General features: G+C 53.4%; 6 protein-coding genes across 6 annotated transcripts; 3 read left to right on the top strand and 3 right to left on the bottom strand.

Moving 5' to 3' along the window:
* Positions 1–151: 151 nt before the first annotated feature.
* QC763_0112580 (uncharacterized protein) lies at positions 152–1,338 on the top strand (the record flags this gene model as incomplete). Its single annotated transcript, XM_062906501.1, has 2 exons — positions 152–951; positions 1,123–1,338. The coding sequence occupies exons 1-2, from the start codon at positions 871–873 to the stop codon at positions 1,336–1,338; spliced, it is 297 nt and encodes a 98-aa protein (XP_062762325.1). The 5' UTR covers positions 152–870.
* Positions 1,339–1,357: 19 nt separating this feature from the next.
* Positions 1,358–1,489, top strand: QC763_700370 (uncharacterized protein; the record flags this gene model as incomplete). The annotated part of the gene is made up of 1 exon (XM_062915042.1): positions 1,358–1,489. The coding sequence occupies one exon, from the start codon at positions 1,358–1,360 to the stop codon at positions 1,487–1,489; it is 132 nt and encodes a 43-aa protein (XP_062762324.1).
* Positions 1,490–1,845: 356 nt separating this feature from the next.
* On the top strand, positions 1,846–3,582 carry DCN1 (Scaffold-type E3 ligase; the record flags this gene model as incomplete). Its single annotated transcript, XM_062915043.1, has 3 exons — positions 1,846–2,207; positions 2,255–2,382; positions 2,438–3,582. The coding sequence occupies 3 exons, from the start codon at positions 1,846–1,848 to the stop codon at positions 3,130–3,132; spliced, it is 1,185 nt and encodes a 394-aa protein (XP_062762323.1). The 3' UTR covers positions 3,133–3,582.
* A 61-nt stretch (positions 3,583–3,643) lies between these two features.
* QC763_700390 (uncharacterized protein) lies at positions 3,644–4,573 on the bottom strand. The gene is made up of 2 exons (XM_062915044.1): positions 4,256–4,573; positions 3,644–4,164 (listed from the first exon to the last, which is right to left on the bottom strand). The coding sequence occupies exons 1-2, from the start codon at positions 4,277–4,279 to the stop codon at positions 3,832–3,834; spliced, it is 357 nt and encodes a 118-aa protein (XP_062762322.1). The 5' UTR covers positions 4,280–4,573; the 3' UTR covers positions 3,644–3,831.
* Positions 4,574–4,739: 166 nt separating this feature from the next.
* On the bottom strand, positions 4,740–9,927 carry QC763_700400 (uncharacterized protein). Its single transcript, XM_062915045.1, has 3 exons — positions 9,437–9,927; positions 5,469–9,362; positions 4,740–5,406 (listed from the first exon to the last, which is right to left on the bottom strand). Exons 2-3 carry the CDS (start codon positions 9,224–9,226, stop codon positions 5,331–5,333), a joined length of 3,834 nt encoding a protein of 1,277 aa, XP_062762321.1. The 5' UTR covers positions 9,227–9,362; positions 9,437–9,927; the 3' UTR covers positions 4,740–5,330.
* Positions 9,928–10,124: 197 nt separating this feature from the next.
* Positions 10,125–12,282, bottom strand: CHS7 (Chitin synthase, class 7). The gene is made up of 2 exons (XM_062915046.1): positions 11,454–12,282; positions 10,125–11,374 (listed from the first exon to the last, which is right to left on the bottom strand). Exons 1-2 carry the CDS (start codon positions 11,689–11,691, stop codon positions 10,578–10,580), a joined length of 1,035 nt encoding a protein of 344 aa, XP_062762320.1. The 5' UTR covers positions 11,692–12,282; the 3' UTR covers positions 10,125–10,577.
* Between the last annotated feature and the right edge of the window lie 395 nt (positions 12,283–12,677).

Raw genomic sequence — 12,677 nt, 5'->3', positions numbered from 1 at the left:
CTCCACGCCGGGCACCGTGACAGCTGCGCTAGTGGTCTGCCCGAGATGCGGTGAATGGGCCTACCAGAAACAGCCCCCCCGGACGGACGCCAAGATGCCCGCCATACGGCGGCGATAGCGATAGCTGCTTAGCGATGCCTTACCTCAGATCCACACCCCGAGCTCAAGGGACGGGACGGAACCTGAAGGGGTCCCCGCCATGACGTCCATTTTTCAGCCTTGCCAGCCCAAGGCGCCGCATTCCGGTCTGACGCTTTTTGAAAGCTCAACACCCATCCATCCATCCATCCATCCCATCCATTTCTTTCTGGCCGTGTGAGCCACCTCTGTAGGTTTATATAGCAGTGCCCCTCCCCAACTGTTGCTTCGACACCTCCGTACTGCCCTGTCCGCCACAAGCGAATACACCTCTCTGTCGCTGTCTACTACCCCGCGATTCGGATCTCAGACCCGAACAGGCGTTTAGGCCCTTTTCGACATCCCCCCCTTTCGCTTGGCGACCGAATCCGACCACCAGTCTTCCCCTCTTCTGCCTGCACCGAACGAAAAAAGACACGACTTGATCGCCTCGGCAGTCGACATCTAGGGCTTGTTTTTTGACTTCCCACTGCTCTATCCGCCCCAGTAACGATAACGGACGCCGCCGCGCCATCCATCCATCCAGCCATTCCCAGCCAACCCCTCCCGTTTGCGAAGAGACCTGGGCTACTGCCGCCTGTGCGATACCGTGCGGATTGCTTCTTGTCCTGCCCTCGTGTTGGACAAGACCTTGGAGGACGTCGAGCGTGCAGGGCAACATCCGACAGACAGTCAGTCACCGTCTTACAGCCGCGGACTGGGCTTTATTATTTGGGTTCTGTGCCAGCAGCCATGCCGTCCACAACCACACAGCGGCGCCTGGCATCGCAATTTGTCGAGGCCACAAATGCGTCTCGTGAAAATGCGCAGCTGGTGGGTTTAACTCTCTCTCTTCCATCCCTCCCTCCCTCTCTCTCTCTCTTTCTCGTCCCGTCATACCGTATGGCCGAAAAGACCCCTTCTTTCGGGCCGATATCAACTACTATGGACCTCTATCCTTGCTCCCGCATGACCCGCGCGCTGACACCTGGATGAATGCGACAGTACCTGAAGAATGCCAACTACGATCTCAATGCCGCTGTGAACAGGTCAGTTTCACTTCCATTTACGCATATTCGTATTAGTCTCCTGCTGTTCCCCTTGCACTTTGTCACCGCGCCGGCACTGTCCAAGTTGGTTGCCCTTGCCATGGCGGTCCCCCCCCCACCCCCACTGGGTTCCCTGCTTGAAGCGGCTCCCATCCCGGAGACGGGAAAATAGTCATGTCGTCGGGTTGGCGATGGATAAGGAGGCTCGTCCGGCCTCCACTCTCCACGAGATAGACGGCCAAACGCTGGGTTTAGGGGGGGTGGCCGGCCGTGGAAGTGTTCTGGAAGAAGAGATCGGCATTGCGACACCATGTCTCATATAAGCTCTCGCAACTAGACAAAACACTGGCCATCCCACTTTCATTTGTGCAACTGTTCCTTTTTCCCGGCTGTTTTTCTTTTGGGGACACTTCTCTTCTCGTTTCTTTTTTCATTCTTCTCCTTTGCGACGCTTGACCGTCGGCATTACTTTGAATTTTGGCGCATCCAAGCCATTATGAGGGCGTTGCCCTCTGGCTTATTGAAGGTTTCCAGTGGAACCCACCTCAGTCTGATCTTGGAGACGCTCTGAGCAGTTGAGCATCTGAGCATCCGGGCATTTGAGCAAATCAAGCATCGAATGCAAAAACAAGTTCTTGCACCTGCCCATCCAATTCCTAGGACCTGATTCCTCCTCACAATGGGCACTAGCCGCAGGCACGAAGGCAACAGCGGGCGCAGTGTGCTCCGCACCCTGTTTGCCTCGTGCTTTCACAAACGACCAGGGCAACCTCCACCAAAGGCGCCGCCTAGTGAGGGAGCGACCGAGACTGACAGCGGCGACTCATCACTGCATTCTCTCCCGGTCCCTACTATTAATTCCAATCCAAAACCTGCACCACAGCTCTCCATTAGAGAAGCCCCACCCAACACCACCATCAAGCCTCCAGACATCATCATGCCCAAGGCACCGAAAAAGTCAAAGTCTGCCACCAAGAAGGCCGCCCCCGATCTGTCGGCCAAGGGGGCAAAGTCCAAGTCGAAAGACAGGTCGCCACTCAAGTTCGTTTTGTTTATGCAGCGCAGTCCGCACATGCACTCTTGAATAGAACCGCTGACCTCGAATCCTTCTGCTCTAGATACTTTTCTGCCCATGATGGAGCTTCGAGTGCGAAGCAGCAGGAGGCAGACGCGCGAAAGAAGCAGTTAGAAGCCATCTTTGATGATTTCGAGACTGGTAAGTTTATGCTCGGCAAGGGAACCCCCCAGGTCAATTCTGACATCCAAACTAGACGAGGACAAGAATGACAACCACGATAGCGGGGACCCGGCCCTGGGGGCAGATTCATCCATGCGCTACCTCGAGGCTGTGGGCGCCAACCCTGCCGATTACAGCCTGCTTGTGGTGTGTGAAATCGTCAAGGCCACGACCATTGGAGAAATCACCAAGGAAGGCTTTGTGGAAGGCTGGAGCGAGGTCATCGAAACTCTCGACGCCAGCGTCAAACCCGACCTGGCAACCCAAAAACGCTATGTCCAATCTCGGATGAAGCAGGTCTCCCATGACCCAGCCTATTACAAGAAGCTGTACCAGTATGCCTTTGTTGTTGGGAAAACTAACAAGGCCATGGCCATGGACACGGCTTGCGCTATGTGGGAGATGCTTTTCGACGCCGGCATTGGGCACGAGTGGAAGACTGCCAATGTCAACTGGTTGGAGTCGTGGTCAGAGTACCTGCAGGAGAAGTTTTACGTTCCGCCACCAAATCCCGACGCGGCCGAAGAAGGAAAATGGACACGCACTGTGAGCAAGGACTTGTGGAACCAGACATTGGTGTTCGTCAACAAGACGCTCGAGGATGAGTCCCTTGGTTTCTGGTCCGAGGAGCAAGCTTGGCCAGGCATCATCGACGACTTTGTGGTCTGGTGCCGGGAGAAGGGGATTGTGGCTCCCAAGGCCAAGGACGACATGGAGGTGGACGAGTAGAGAAGGCGCTTGTTCGGATACTGTCACTGGGTTTGGAGGGTTCGTACCAGGACTTGCCATGGAGGGTCGTATTCCTCATGCGGAACCAGAGGGGCGGGCATACGAGGGATTTGCATAGGGCGTGGTGCTTCTGGGATGGGTACACAGGCTGAAGCATTTGTCATGGCGTTATATCTGCAGGCTGGTAAAGGGGAAAGCATGAAGCACCACAATAGACTAAATTAAAAGAAGCGTTCTGCGTGTTTAATGGGCTACTTGTTGAGTACAAGGCTTATTCTGGAGGCTGGTCTACTACAGCAGATGCCTCTGCAACAAGACCGAGTCCTGCGAAAATAGTATGCAAAATGTCAACTCGTCATCTTTTATAGCCGAATACTGGCGCCCTCTGGTTTGAGATGCCACAACTGCCTGCTGCTCTTAAAGTTCCGGACGTCCTCTGTTAGGAACGGTGATACATAGATGCTCACCTGCAAGACTTCAGCATGGTCATGTCATATCCTTGGAAATGGTAGCCTCTTCTTCCATATTTCCGTTGCCAATCCATATACAATACATATCATACAGAAACTCTTATCTCTGAAATCGCCTCCTTTCCCTTGTAAGCTCCTCACATTCATTGTTCATCCCTGGGTATCCCGTTTCTATTTTCCGTTTTTTTTCTTTTCCTTTTTTTCTTTTTCTTTTCCGCTACCGCATCTCTTACACCTCCCCCTCCAGCTTATCCCACCGAATCTCGCCAAACTTGCTCAGCGTCTCGAGCTTGCCGTTGCCGAGCTTGACGTTGGCGGACCGGATGACGCGCACGTCGAGGGCGAGCGTCTTGCGGACCTGCTCGTTGGCCTTGATGCCGCAGTCGTAGCGCATGATGAAGTAGTGGCCCTTCGTGTGGCGCTGTTGGCCGCGGGAGATGGCCTGGGGGAGGGAGAAGGTGCCCCAGTTGCGGATGTCGCGGATGACACCCCCCTGCTGGAGGATGATCTTGCCAGCCGTGAGGACCAGCTCTTTTACTTCGGGGAGGTGCCCGGAGCGGACCTGGAAAAACAAGATGGAGCTTTTTGTTAGAAATCGGGTGGTTTGCTGATTCTGTTTCATCTGAAAGAGGGCTCGGCGAGGGGGGACATACAATGCCGATTGTCTCGTACAACATGGTTTGTCTCTTCTTTCCTCTGTCGTCGTCGCTCAGTCTGTCTTTCGTGGGGAAGAATGGTTGGCGGCGCGGGGTTGTTCGACAACCTATTGCTCGCTCGTCGTCGCAGGTTGTTGGAGGGCGTGATATCAAGGGTGGCGCTGGCGACAGGTAGAATCAATGGCTGCTGCTGCGCTGGGAATGAGGTGTGGGACGGGAGCTTCAACTATCACGGTTGCGACTCCCCGGCGGTGGTTCTTGGGCTGCCCACACTCCGCTATGAGCTCTGGCTCTGCTCCGGGAAATTTTGACGGCAAGTTCCGATTGTGGGCTTCCTGCCGCATGGCATTCCTTGGCGCAAGGCAAGGCTACACAGCCCCGTGGAGAAGGCTGCCAAAACTTCTTCAAATCGAAACGGCTTAATCAAGCATTCATACCACATCACCAACTCACCATCCCGCCAATGTTTCAGGGTTCTTCAGGTCAACAATCATGGTCGTGTCAATAGATGCCAGATGACTCACAAGCAACTACATCAAAGCCGCTCTAGAAAGTAGCACTACCAATTTCATTAAAGATAAAAACTTCCAAAACCATCGGATCCACATTTGCTCTCCGAATCTCCGCACTCATTCCCATTGTATTGTACAAGTATTCGAAACCTATACCACCACAGACTCCCTACAGCAGTTCCCACTTTTTGTTGCTAGCCGCACCTCTTTCCTTCCACAGTCCACTCCAACAAAAGAAACGGTGCCTCGCGACTCCCGAAGCTTGCTACAACTTATATACGCAAAGAAACGAAACGGGCCAACATTACGAAGAGCAAACAGAAAGCAAACCAAGGAAATGTTGCCAGTAGGCAACTTGTATACCCCACAACCCCTCACTCTGCTCGGTAAACTCGAACACGTTTTTGTTGGTCCCCTCTGGCTAACCAGCTTGTCTCGCAGGCAGCAGCTCTGTGGTACAACTTGTCCTCCAGATCTGGGGCTTTCAAAAGGAGAAGCCAGACTTCCGCGCAAATGTGCTGGGAACATGGTATGAAGAGACTCGTCCACCAGTGAGAATGCTAGTCCGAATCGCGGTCCTGGCCGGGCATGTCAAAAGCTGGCTTCAAGTTCTCCCACGCACCGTCGACATATTCCCTACCCAACACCTGTCAGTATTGGTTATGCGCCAAAGATAAAAGAAACACCAGCGCACTCACTTATTACTTCTCACGATCCTCACCCCCCTCTGGTGCATAAACTCCAAAAATCTCTTCTTTGTCCGATCACGCTTGAACTCGGCGAGCATGTCTCCCTTTTTGGGTTGCAGATGCGCCTTGCGCCGAATGATCACCCTGTGGCTGCCTGGGCCGTAGACAATCTCCTCGCAGTCCACAGTCCGGAGATGGAAGTTGTACGGCTCCTTGAACACAGCCCACTTGGGGGGGCGGAGCTGTTTGAGCACTTGGTGTTCGCAGTAGCCGGGGTGCGCGTCGTCCACCCAGTGCCAGTACTGAGTCACCCCCGGATTCGTCGATACCTCGGCCGTCTTGATTTGATTCACCCGCCAGTCAATCTGCTCGAGCCGGTCATCGGAGCAAGAGTCTACATCGGTGAATCCGTGGTAGTAGAGGTCCGGCGTGTTGCTTGGATCTACAGTGGACGTAACGCGGATCTTTTTCTTTGCCTGCGGCGGCGGCGGGGTGGCATGGGCTGCCCGGATCAGAGGCATGCCCTCGTCGTCCGAGTCGGCTATAGGAGCAGAAGGGGGGTTCCCAGATCGCGAACGTGGCCTTGGTTTGTGATCAAGTCCTGCTGGCTTTCGAGGGGATGAACGTGGGCGAGGCTCCGGTTGCTGCGGCTGAAGTTGCTGCGGTTCAGGTTCGGGTTCTGCATCCTCCTGTTTGGGCGGAACTGGCGCTGCCTTGGGCGTTGCGTGTGGTTCCTTCCGCTTCAACGCCCTCGGCGTAAGTTTCGAACCGTTGTCCTCCTGCCCAGGAGTCTGAGTTTTAGGCTTGGTTGCTGACTTGTGCGGGCGACCAACACTGACAATTCCATTCTTGGCCCGGACCTGGGCGTGCTTGGGGTCGTGGTAGAAACTAGCTACTGTCGAAGCCAAGTTGAAATGGGGGCCTTGCTCCTGATAAATCTCGTAAAGCCTGTGACGCATCCATTCAGCCGGTGTCATGCCAAGGTCCATTTTGGGGAGGTCCTCCATCAAAGTGCTCGCCAGGCGATATAGAGTGTTGTACTTGATAATCTTTTTGGTGTCCATCCACGCCTTTCCAACAAGCTGGTAGGGATGTAGTTCGCCCTCCTCTAGAAACTTGAGTGTCAGTTGGCCCCTATTGATCTGTCGCTGAGCTTCATATTTCCGGTGGTCCTTGATTCCCTGACTGTCCATCTCCTGAAATTTGGTGGTCCACTTTTCAAGCTCCTTTCGAACGTGAGAGGCAATATCGGAATCCCAGTCTTGCTCCCAATACGGATGATCGGGAGATATTTTGGCCAGTGGCACACCAGCCATAAACGGAGGCTCCGTGTACACCACGCCGTCATCTTTCAGACAAAGGTTTTCCTTGGTGATCTCCGGAAGGGACGCACGACTTGGTTCAGCCGGTTCAGGCGAGCCTGCATGTGGGGTACCTGGATGAGAGGGCAACTGTACACGTGAGGTGGGCAATGATTTTCGGCCGGCCTTCTTGACGGGAGGCGCGGCTTGTTTTTGGACGGCATCGGCTGTATCTTTGGCAGAAGCGCTGTCTTGCTGGTCCCCTGATGGGCTGTTTATAGCGGTAAAACTGGAACCGAAGGAGGGTTTGCTGATGGCAGTTGATATTGTTGCCGGTGTTGGTTCTAGAGCTGAAGCCGGAGCCACCGCCGGAGCCGCAGCCGGAGCCGAAGCCGCAGCCGCAGCTGGGTCCGGAGCAGGGCCTGGGGCCGACGCTGTTTTGGGCCGCAAAGAGGCACCCACGCAGGCTTGCCGATTCCACTCGCAGTTGCCACATTTTGGAAAACTATCGTCAGCATCCAAAATGATGCACTCTTCATACGGCCCATTGTGCTTCGCGCAGGTATTGCAGGGTTGACCTTGAATATTCCCAGTGGCTTGGATATAACAACTCGTCCATTTTGTCCCTTTAACATCACTGACGTGGTATACCCTATCCAAATCCTCCGAGGTAAACTTGCGGCCAGAACGAATTTGAACATGGCGCTTGAGCGGAAATGCCGCTATCTTTTCGATGTTGGTAGAGGTGGTGTGGGTCAGACGACGTACTTGTCCCACCAGTCTGCCGTCCTCATCATAAACGCACAGATTGCCGTCCGACACACTAGGCGGCTGTCTAGGTGGGCTACCTTCGTGTGTAAATGTGTCGGATGGCGGTGATGGGATCGAACTAAGATCAGAAAGGGGCGAATCAGCAGTATCTGCTAGAGCCGGAGACCCATTATCGACATTCGCCGAGTCAGCACCAAGTTTGGAGGTCGTAGCATCCATTATCTGTGTAGGCGGTGACACCTCGGACTGCTTCGCTGTGATCTGAATGCCTGACATTTCCACGTCTGCTCTTTGAGATGCTGCCTCTCGAGTCTCCACTTGATCAGGAGACTTCAAGACGGTAGGTCCGGCATTCTCTTGGCCCAGAACTGTAGTCGTCTCGGTGGCAGCCTGAGGGAGGGCAGCATCTCTCATTTCGACGTCCCAGCCTTCAGTATGTGCGGAGAAAACCTCCGCCGGGGCGGGGGCTCCCAAATCGACAGCTTTGCCCTCTGTCCCCTCCTTGGATGAGACGTCTGCCTCGGGACCCTCTTCGGAGGTTTGCAAAGGGGTCGGAATATCGGTTGCTCCGTTGAGGGCAGCAACGGTGACTGGTGTGGCTTGCTCTTCCGGTACTTGTACATTAAGTGATTCTGTACTAGTTACATTCTGCATCTCGGACACAGCTGGATCTGTCTGTTGATCGGGGGTCTCAACGCTCGGAACAACAGTTGGGGAGACGGAGACGAGCGCACCCGAAGAAGCGTTCGGGTTTGGCGGTGGAAAATGTTGAAGTTGAGCAAATGGCGCCTGGTAGCCTGTTGGTGCCTGAAGGATTGGGGTTTTTTGACTTGCCGCAGGACGAGAAGCGCCTTCGAGACGCTGCTCCTCGGCGTCGTGGTTCCTTGGAAGTGTTGGCGCCTCTAACACTGGAGCGCCTATCCTTCTAGAGACTGAGAGACCCGGTGACTCAAGAGGACCATTATCTGTGGGCGCTTTGAGAGATGGAGGCTGAACAGGCCCGCCCATGAACATGCCCCCTGATCCCGTGGATTGATGTGAAACCCCAGGTGCGAGTTGTGGTGCCCTCAAACTTTGCATGGGCGATGAGGCAGTCGTGGCATCATCAGCCATGGCCTGGTCTAGCCCTGTCAAGTTTTGATCTTGGGCTTGTCGAAGGGAGGAAGGTTTTTTGCTTTCTAGTAGAGTCAGCCGGTCTTGGTGAATCTGCTGCCACCTCATCTCCTTATCCTTCAGATCCTGCTCGTGCTTCTTGGCGAGTGCCTGAAGCTCAGCGTGTTTGCGGTGTTGCAAGGACTGGACATCGGTAACCTTTTTTTGGGTGAATGAGATCTTGCTTGCCACCTCTTGCCTCTTATTCCGGGCTTGCAAAAGAAGTTCCTCTAGCTTCGAGATTTCGGCATCGGCGGCCGCTCCTTCTTTGGTGAGGGCCGTCATTTCTTTCTGAAGCTGGAAGAACTGTTGGGTGTAGTCCATCTGTTCCTGTTCAAGGGCGGCTTTGTGGGCGGCATGGAGATCTCGGAAGTTGCGCATGTCCTCTTGGCGGACACGGTCCAATGAGGCCATCATGCTCCTGCAGACCTCTTGATAAATCTCTTCAGACATGCTTTGGTAAGCAGGAGCGAGTGCAGTGGCCTGGCTGGCCAGAGGAAGATGCGCGTTGCCATGGCCGTTAGGGTGGGCAGCGGCGGACATGGTTGCTGTTTTGCTGAGGTGGACTTGAGGTGCACTGATCGTTCAGAAATATAGCGACCGAGTGAAGCTTTTCAACGGAGTCCCATCAAACTTGTTGGTCAGTCGCTGGCATCATGGACATAGACAAGCCTTGGAGCTAGGGCGTTGTTAGCAGGCTGCATTTCGCATTTGAGACGAAGTTGGGTTCATCCCGAGCGCGGGTAAACTCACTTGCAGAATATAGGGATCCAGCTCTCAGCGCGCAGAAACACGATACCAGGTGCTGTGGCTGCGAGTAGTATGACGATGGTGCCGACAGTCGATGGTGATGATGGCGACGATGGGAAATTGACGGTGGTGACAGGTGGCGGAATGGAACTAGGTAAGTTCAAAGTTGATTGCGAATATGAGTGTTGAGTGACTGAGATGAGATTGAAGCTTTGCGAAAAAGCCTAGTCCGATTAGGTTGATTGCTTCTTGCTTGGTTGCGGCGCCCCCAATTAAAAGCAGAAGCTGCTACCGACCTAGGTGCCTAGGTTGTGGCTCGAAAACCTAATAATGTCCGCTCAATGTGGTCGGGACCTTGATCGGGACCTGGACCTAGGGGGCGTTTTGGCGCGTCTGGGCTGTTTGCCTTGACTGCCGTGGCAATCTGTCTCGTGAGGAGAAAGATGACCTAGATGATTATTAGGGATTGGCAGTCACTGGAGAGTCTGCCACTGGAGTCTGTCACTGGAGAGTCTGTCACTGGAGAGTCTGTCACTGGAGAGTCTGACCTGACAACTGTTGTTAAGCGCGACTGCCGGGGTATCGGGGGCATCCATGGAGGGATCAAGGCGGGCGCACGTGCCCCCGATCAAGCTGACCTTCCAACTCCTTCTCGTCTGACCTGACATGGTCCAATTTCATACATAAGTCGTGGTCAAACTCGTGATAATTAAGGTAGGCAGGTAGGTAAGTTTAATGCATATACAGAGAACAAGCTATGTAGGAACCAATGATGCTCTGCCAACACAACCACGTAGCTATTAGTGTAAGTCGCCTTCCCCTCATCCATGCTCAAGAAATATCATGTCCCGCTGTATAGTAACGCCTCAAGACTGGAAAAGAACCTTCACAAAAAAGGCCAACACGCTGATGCCAAGGCAACTCTTTGCAGCAAATACAAAAACAAAAGAAAAGGGGACATTGCATTCGAGGCTTCATTTTTGACAAGGAGCAAACACAAAGACCAACCGACCAACCAACGTCCCTAAACCCAGACTGTTGATCATCAGTGCTATGGGAATTATTCCCCCATGCTTCAACATTCGCTAGAGACCTTTGTAGGACAAGAAACACCCCCATCTCCCTGTGCCCAAGGCATCTACCTCTATTGGTACCGGGAAAGCCTGTTCGGACTAGACGAATAGTGCTGGTTCGGATGAGAATCATAGGCACTCGACTGGCCATATGGATCGTCGTGGTAAATTTGTGTGGCCCGACGTTGCTGCAGGTCGTCTTCGGGCGAAGGTCCCATCAACTCCTTGACCTCCCAGTTGTTCATTCTCGTGCCCACCGAGAACTCCAGGTCTTCCTTAGTGATGGAATCCCAGTACTTGTACACCATCATGACGGCCAAAAGATTGCATGTTGTCGCAAAGAACAGTCCATCCATATAGTGACTGACAGAATTGCAAATCGGCCTGCTGAAGGCATAGAGAATGACCTGGCCAATGACGAAAAAGAAGACGCCAAACGCGATATCGCCCAGGGGCCACCGGTCCTGAAGCGTCCGAGTGACGAGAATGATTTGCAGAACCACGTAGACGAAGAGTTGGATGGCGTTGAGAAGGTAGAGCACCACAAACAAGCCGATAGTGTTGGTGGGACCAAGACCAGCCCACGTCATGAAAGTTGCGAGCGCCACCAGGAACGAGATGACAAAGGCAGCGGCAGAGCAGAGGCGCATCATCCAGAGCGAGAGCGGTGTCCCATCCTCGTATAATTGAAATCCGACGAAGCCATTGATCAAGAGACATGTCACCAAAGCCGATGTGAGACCGGCCTGAACAGCGACGAAGTAGGGGTACGGTGCCGATCCTGGGGGTATCACACCCGCGTCAATGCAGAGGGAGAGGAAGGTGAGGAGCATGTAGAGGTAGAAGAAACTCGTAATTTCTTTCCGACCTGTTGGTTTGCAAACCCTGTCAGTTGCCCAGTCTTTGAACTCCAGAATTCGGACCCAAACCATGAGAAATTCACATACCAACTGCCGTGAATTTTCCCCGAACGTGCAGGATCATGGTTACAGTCATGATCAAGGCAACAATGTGCATGGCGCTGGCGGCGCCTTGGAAAATGATGGTATTTGCCAGCTCAATATTCCGTGAGAAACAGTCAGGTTCGATGCCCACGCCGCTTGCGATGGAGGTTATTGGGCCGACTGAGGAGCATAGTGGCAGCGGTGCCATGCGGCAGATGCTGGTGAAGTCCCCGAAAGTCATCCCAGGTGATGGAGGGGGCCGGTGAGGGCCTCAACGGAGGGAGATTCGATAGGATTGGAGGGGACGATTCAGGAGAAGGAGAGGAGCGTGTTCAATCTGTGGATATTCGAGGATTTCAAGGCGGAGGGTGGGGATGGACGGGTTGGGAGTGGTTGCGATGGGCGACGGTCGGAATGTGATGGCTAAGGTAACTCTGTTGCGACGAAGGATGTTGAAGACTGGGTGGAGATGGTTATGGATGGCGATGGCGGATGGCGAAAAGGCTGAATCGAATACAAACGACTGAAAAACTGAACGAAGGTGGGATGGGTTCAACGAATGTGGTGCGAGGCTGGTAATGGGTCGTCAATGTCTGGACATGGTGGTGCTAGCCCTATGCTATGGTTGCTCCGCCGTTGGATGCGCGCGATGTTGAGGCCGGCGGGCAGAAGGGACGGGATTGCGTTGCCAGGGAAAAATAGGAGGGCTGCCGTCGCCCAGCCTCCCATCTCGCTCCATCTTTCCAGCTGATGTTACGGCACAGCGATGGGTCCAAGCGCCCCACTTATGCAACACGGAATTGTTTCGCCAAAATAGCCTCTTTAGGTATTCTGCCTCCCCATTGGCCCGGAATTCCATCAATGTCTTGTTCATGTTGCCAAACAACATTCCAGACAAACCTGATCTTTGCAACCTCTCAGTATTTTCGATCAAACTACTACTTCATGGCAGAGCCTATCCCACATTCTGCACATTTTAACGTATTCGAATTTTGCAATAGAAACACCGACATTACCTAGGATCGGAAGCCTGAAGCTGTGAGTACAGGCTTGATTAAAAGTCCATTTTTTACACTTCTAGACATGAGGTGATTTCTACAATTCTACTTGAACAAAAATCAAAACTCAACTCAAATATTTCCGGTCCTCTCCAGAATGCATTTACCTTGTTCAAGACAAAGTAGCATTGTCTCCCTAGTTTCTTGGTCCACCGTTCTATAACATGAT

This window comes from Podospora pseudopauciseta (genome assembly GCF_035222475.1).
Source record: "Podospora pseudopauciseta strain CBS 411.78 chromosome 7 map unlocalized CBS411.78m_7, whole genome shotgun sequence".
Taxonomy (NCBI): domain Eukaryota; kingdom Fungi; phylum Ascomycota; class Sordariomycetes; order Sordariales; family Podosporaceae; genus Podospora; species Podospora pseudopauciseta.
This window is presented reverse-complemented; position numbering and strand designations above follow the sequence as displayed.

Excerpts from the sequence above, each read along its gene's own strand:
- QC763_700390 (XM_062915044.1), bottom strand. The coding sequence starts at position 4,279 with ATGTTGTACGAGACAATCGGCATT. Across the intron at positions 4,165-4,255 it reads TGTACGAGACAATCGGCATT|GTCCGCTCCGGGCACCTCCC; the intron begins GTATGTCCCCCC and ends TTGTTTTTCCAG.
- QC763_700400 (XM_062915045.1), bottom strand. The coding sequence starts at position 9,226 with ATGTCCGCCGCTGCCCACCCTAACGGCCATGGCAACGCGCATCTTCCT. Across the intron at positions 5,407-5,468 it reads AGGATCGTGAGAAGTAATAA|GGAATATGTCGACGGTGCGT; the intron begins GTGAGTGCGCTG and ends GGTGTTGGGTAG.
- CHS7 (XM_062915046.1), bottom strand. The coding sequence starts at position 11,691 with ATGACTTTCGGGGACTTCACCAGCATCTGCCGCATGGCACCGCTGCCA. Across the intron at positions 11,375-11,453 it reads GGGAAAATTCACGGCAGTTG|GTCGGAAAGAAATTACGAGT; the intron begins GTATGTGAATTT and ends GCAAACCAACAG.